The sequence below is a fragment of the Branchiostoma belcheri genome, unplaced genomic scaffold (assembly GCF_001625305.1).
Source record: "Branchiostoma belcheri isolate BF01 breed outbred unplaced genomic scaffold, Haploidv18h27 scaffold70, whole genome shotgun sequence".
Classification (NCBI taxonomy): domain Eukaryota; kingdom Metazoa; phylum Chordata; class Leptocardii; order Amphioxiformes; family Branchiostomatidae; genus Branchiostoma; species Branchiostoma belcheri.
In genome coordinates this window covers 797,499-803,837 of record NW_017804354.1, presented here as the reverse complement: position 1 = coordinate 803,837, position 6,339 = coordinate 797,499, and the positions used below count along the sequence as shown (strand labels likewise).

Below are 6,339 nucleotides of genomic sequence, written 5' to 3'. Positions count from 1 at the left end.
CTTTGATGTCACCTAGCGTCTGAACGGCTAGCGCTAGAACGGCCAAACTTGGTGACTTTTTCTAGAATATTGTTGGCAACAATTCTCTATCATTGGGATAAGATCATAATTTTTTCTGTTGCCATGGCAACAGGTTTCTGACAGGCATTTTTTTGCTAAATTTTGTAATTTTTGTTTCAACAATAGAATTTCATGGGTTTTATGTCAAGTTACTTATGGTTTCTAATATTAATAACATCCCATATGATTTTATGTAAATTTTATCATTAAATAGGTATAATTTATGCTAATTTGATGACGTCATTGGCCAAAATCCAAGATGGCGGACCATATCATTAGAACAGGTATATACAGGTTATTTTCATTAAATTTCATCAATACCCCACCCCAGTTCCACCAAGGCCAAAAAGCCCGGTCTAGGTAGGGTTAATGTGTTAACAGAGGATGATTTTACCTGCAGTGGTTTTACAAAACAAAGTTAGAACTACGGAGACAAACTTTAGCTACTCAGTAGCCTTGTGCTTACCGTCACGCTTTATCATGAATTACCGTATTCGGCAACTAAAAACAAACAAAAACAAAGAATTAGCAGCAGGAGCATAAATTATTCAGCGACACAATATCCAAGATTATGCAACGATACAAGATTATATATAGGCGAAACAGACCTCACATTACTCATTATTCAGGGATTACCTATCTGTTCAACTTGAAATGTAACAAAACGAAATAGAAATTAAATAATACAAAATAATAAACAAATCAATAAAGGAACTCCTTGCTAAATATTCACATAATACGTTGTAGAGTGTAAATAGTACCTTATCTTACTTTATTGTGTTTCATTTAATAAACATCATATCAACCAATCATGCATTCATTACAAACATATGTATGAATTACAATAATATACTCACACATCTGAACCACGATAACAGTTCGGAAAGCTGTGGTACTTCATTCCAGAGCCACAATAAATAGCTGAAAATAAATACCACATTATTACTAACTGTAGCTATGTAAGAACGGTTACAATGCTCTTTCGAATGTGTTAACATAGGTAGATTTTACTTGGTTATTTACGTAGATCAAACCGAGTACGTGAATAGGAGATATATTGGACCAATAAACGTATACTTACTTGTACTTGTACTTGAGTAGGTCTCCTTATCTCTGTGAGTGGCCTGCGTCAAAGTCGTCCCTCCGTCTGCACAGCGTCCTGCGCCATACTTGGCGGTCGTGGGCAATAAACGTATATGTGATGTTATTTATGAAAGCTCACAGTCCAAAGTTATGGCTATATTTTACTCTCCAAGCAGAGTTTTAGGTTTTTGGTTATTTTGGCGTGTTTTAGGCTTTTTATCGGGGACTATTTTTTGCACTGGAATTTTTTTTTGGTTGGGTGAAAACATCCTATTCTAAACATCGGGAAAACATACTAGAAATTGTTGAGTGGGATGTCTGAGTATGCGTCTGCTGTGTAGATGTTGCAGAGTGTAGTGGATAGGACTGCCCCTTGTGGAGGGAATTCTTACTTTGGTCTGTTGTTGTGTTGCTGTGTTGTTGTAGTTATAGAGTTGATTTTGAAGTTGGCCTCTCTGTCTTTCAGGAAGTAGTGGAGGTATTAAAACAGAGCATCCTACCTTGGATACCTCTCCTGATGAGTTTGTACAGTGGTAGGCCTTCCTGTCATACCCAGTCGAAGCAGGCTTCATTATCTTCGAAGAAAGCGGCTGTTGTTTGGCAATTGGTTCTGTTTCCATGCTTCTTGGATGTGCTGGGTGAGTCGGAGGACACCCAAGCACTTCGGTGCCGGTCTGCCGCCTGTGTTGGATGTCTGCCACCATGTGAGGCGGTTGTTGACAACACGCTCCATTATCTTGCCTGGATAGGGTGATCGGACGGTATGACTTGATCTGGTTGTAGTTGTCCTTGCCGGGCTTCCGGATGAGTATCTTGGTGTCTTGTTTCATTTGGTTAGGCCACAGCAAGTAAGTTTTATGGATGACATGAGCGCGCAATTATTTTCGCCTGATTTTGGAAAAAATGAGAAGTTTTGTTGCCTTCTGACAGTGGTCAACATGCCGAAAATGGGCAAAGATGTCTGTTGCCATGCTGGAAGGTCATGGCAGATAACTATGAACAGAGGAGACAAGAAAAGGCTCTGATTTAATGTTTTGTTTCTTACTTTGATGCAGTGATATGTGATGTTGGCTCTTGGCTGTGTATATGTGATGTTACCACTGAATCAAAACCAGGGCATGAGAAAGCTCTCCGGGCATATCTACCCCGCTAGGGGCATAGGTGTCAGTAGCCACTTGTGCGATCTCTTTGTATGTGATGGCTAGATCTCCGTTGACGGCCGTCCGACGGGAGTTTGTGGACGCTGCCAACTGTGTTGGGACGGTCAGGACGCCGTTTCCCGCTAAGGACGGGCAGGGACGGCGTCGGACGGGCGTTTCTCCGTCGGGGACGCTTTCATTTTTACAGAGGTGATTCAAGGGTTGTATAACTGCTTAGCCTTTTGTGTTCTTGCTGAGGTGGATTTTGATTGTTTTCCAGAAGGCCTGTGGTTTCTCTGGGTCTATGCTTTTTAGTTATGGTGTGATTGGGTCGGAAGGCCTCATCACAGAGAATTGCGCGTAGCCCTCCGCCGAACACTTCCGCTCTCGAGAACGACCAGTAGAGGTCGCAGTGCGGTTTGCGTGATCATGATTCCCAGTTCTTGCGCGGTCAGAATTCCCAGTTCTTGTTCGGGCGTGCATTTTCTTCCATGTTTCTTTCTCCTTCAGGTACTTGAGGTTGTGGGAGTCCCTGCTTCTGTGGAATTTTCTGAGGGCGGTTTTTGTGATCTTTATTTTTCTAGTGCAGCATTCCAGTAACCTTTGCTGTGTCTGGTGATGGTCCTCTTGCTTATGATTCCTTCTGTGCATTTTATCATGGTGGCTTTGAAGCTTTCGTACAGGTCAGACACAGTGTAGCCTGACTGAACCTCGTTTTCGCCGGCTCCCTAGTAGTGGCGGACTATGTAGGGAGCCCCCCCGGAGCTTGGGTTTCACAGGCTAGACACAATGGTGCTGACAGATTGTGTTGTCTGCATTTTGCTCCAACCAATTTGTGAATTATGCTCATGTGTAGATTCCTCTATCTCTGCCAGTCCACGTTGCGAAGATCCCATCTTTGGACTTTTATGTCTGGTTTCTTGGTTCCAACTTGCATAGTGATCAGGTGGTGGTCAGTTTTCAGCTGAACTTCAGGTTGTACCCTCCATTTCTCTATCAGCTGTGTCGCTTGTCCGTTTGTGATTGTGAGATCAATAACACTGTTCTCTCTTGTTGGTCTGTGGTTGTTCATGACGTGAAGGTTGTTTGCTATCATCATGGTTGTTGAGGAGGGTTCCGGGGTGGTTTTCCCTTTCATCCCCCCATGCGGGGTGACGGACGTTAAAGTTTCCGCACAGTATTAGGGGTTTGTTGGTGCGCTGGAGAAACTTAAGTGTGCACATGACTTTTTGTATAGTCCTTCCTTGTTATCTGGTGGGACATATGAGATGAGGCATATTAAAGCTCGTAGTGTCTGAGTAGATATTAACAGCTGCAATGTCCGCATGTGTCGTGTTGGTCGGTTTTATTTCTAGTACTTTGATGTGGTCTTTGGTCATGGCTCCTCCTCCTCCTCTCTTTGTGCCTCTACTCCTGAAGGTCAGTTTCATGTCACTTAGGGCACTGTGGTTTGTTTTATTCCAGACCTCTGATAAACAGGGTATGTCAATGTTTTGTCAGAGATGCACATGTGTTCGACGAGTGTTGATGACGTATTGATGGAACGGATGTTCACCTGTGCGATGTTCATGTTGACTGTTTCAAATGTGTGGTTACTCCGGTAGGCTGGAAGACTTGACAAGAGTCCGGTATGTGTTCACATGTGGAGAGAAGTAGGGTGTTGGAAGTCAACTTCATCCTTGCTCTAGTCTGAGAAGCCTTTCTTCAAGACTGACTGTTTGACTGCTTGGAAATGCTTGCACCGTGAGTCGTGGCACCATGACACTGCACATCCCTCGCTGCTGCTATATCTTTGAGCTTCTCGTGCACGGGCTGTAGAGCAGCTTCAATCGTGGCTTTCAGCTCGTCCAGAAGTGACTTGTCCGCCATGGCGACTTCGCCGGTCGAACGTGCAGAATTGTTCAAGGACTTCAAGTCGTCGCTTCCGGACCCCGAACGTCGCTGACCGTTCTTAGACATTGTCTTCACCATCATCAACCACCCGTCTAAAGACATAGAATGGGTCGGTAAACGTTGGTAAGCGTCAATAACGGATCAGTATGACTCACAGCGCCGAAATTTCGCATACTGCACTTTTTGTATCGGCCGCCATCCTTACCAAAGTGTGAGAAACGGTGGACCCCAGCGCATCCTAAAGGTAACAACATGCAAAACCGATTCATAGCTAGCAAACATGATTTTTTCCTTTACCGATGGCATATAGAAATTAGGCCCAAATTATAGATCCTGTCGTCCCGAACAAAATGCCATTTTCAGATTTCAAATCGAACAAAGCTAAGTCAAGATACCAAATTTTGAAGTAATATATTTTGGTATTTTTTGGGAAATCCTAACCATTAGTTTAATGGGACCTAAACGGCACCGGAGGGACCTATAAATCAATGCAAAACACTGCATTTTTGGGCACATTAATATTCAGCAGGAGTTTATTACTTACAGTTGTTATCATCGCCATGCAAGTTAACGCAACTGTCCACTTTCGGAATAGGTATCAGAATACCATATTATCAGTCATAACAAAATCTTATCTAATTAGTAATTTGCATATTGATAAGGTAAATACAGTATATATCTTAGGTATCCTCGTAGCAGATAGAATAATTTGCTGCTTTGCATTCAGAAATTATTGTATTTATCATTCTGTTGACACCTGGCATAGCAAGGGTAACAAATGGATAATCTCGAGGTATTTTGACATGTTGGTAATTTGCATATTAATTAGGTTAGTACTGTACATAATATCGGTATCCTCAATGCGGGTATTACAACTCACTGTTCCATATTCTAAACAAAGAATATCACATTCAGTTGCCACCTGACACAGCAAGGGTAAGAACTAAAGCATCTTTGGGATTTTTTTAATTGCTAATTAGCATATCTGCATATTAATTATGTAAATACAGCACATAATTCTGGTATCATCAATGCTGGCATTACAACTCACTGTTCCACATTGAATAAAGAATATCACATTTAGTTGCCACCTGACACAGCAACTTACTTTTACTTACTTAGGCCCTTCGCCCCTGCCAGGGCATAGGCCACCGATGATGTTCTTCCACTGCACTCGTCTCTGGGCCTTCTTTCTCAGGTCCTGCCAGCTGGTGCTGATACTCCTCATCTCCTCCTCCGTGTCCCTTCTCCAGCTGTTCTTAGGTCTACCCCTCCTTCTCTTCCCCTGCGGATTCCAGGTCAGGGCCTGCTGAGTGATACTAGAGTTGGCCTTCCTCAGCGTGTGTCCTATCCAGGACCATTTCCTCTTTAAAATCTGTTCTCTGATGGGTTTCTGACCTGCTCTGTCCCACAGCTCCTGGTTGCTGACTCTGTCCCACCACCTGATCTTAAAGATTCTTCTGAGACAGGTGTTGATGAAGATCTGTAACCTGTGCTGTGTGGCTCTTGTTGTTCGCCATGTTTCTGATCCATAGAGGAGGACTGATTTGACGTTGGAGTTGAAGATGCGAAGTTTAGTGGCTCTGCGAATCCCTCTAGAGGCCCAGACCTTCCTTAGCATGATGAACGCTGCCCTTGCCTTCCCAATCCTTGCTGTTACATCTCTATCCGTGCCCCCTTGTCGGTCGACCACACTACCCAAGTACACAAAGGCTTCCGTCTCCTTCACCTCTTCCCCTCCAATGATGACTGGTGTACTATTTGTGGTGTTGATCTTCATGAGTTCTGTTTTCTTTTTACTGATTTTAAGTCCTGTGCTGACAGATACTGTGTCCAGGCAGGTTGTTTTATCCTGCATCTGCATGTGATTATGTGAGAGAAGTGCCAGATCATCTGCGAAGTCTAATTCCTCTAGCTGTGTTCAGAGTGACCACTGGATCCCAGTTCTCCTTCCTGTAGTTGATGTCTTCATGATCCAGTCAATCACCAACAGGAAAAGAAGTGGCGAGAGCAGACAGCCCTGGCGTACTCCAGTCTTCACTTCAAAACTTTCCGTTAACTGTCCCGCATGTGCTACCTTACAACTCATGTGTCTGTATGTGTTCTGGATTAGAGATATGAACTTCTCTGGTATCCCATAGTGTCGTAGCAGCTTCCACAAGGT

General features: G+C 43.4%; 1 protein-coding gene across 1 annotated transcript; it reads right to left on the bottom strand.

The window, feature by feature from the left end:
- Window positions 1-5,289: 5,289 nt before the first annotated feature.
- On the bottom strand, window positions 5,290-6,039 carry LOC109484795. Its single transcript, XM_019788158.1, has one exon. It carries the CDS (start codon window positions 6,037-6,039, stop codon window positions 5,290-5,292), a length of 750 nt encoding a protein of 249 aa, XP_019643717.1.
- Between the last annotated feature and the right edge of the window lie 300 nt (window positions 6,040-6,339).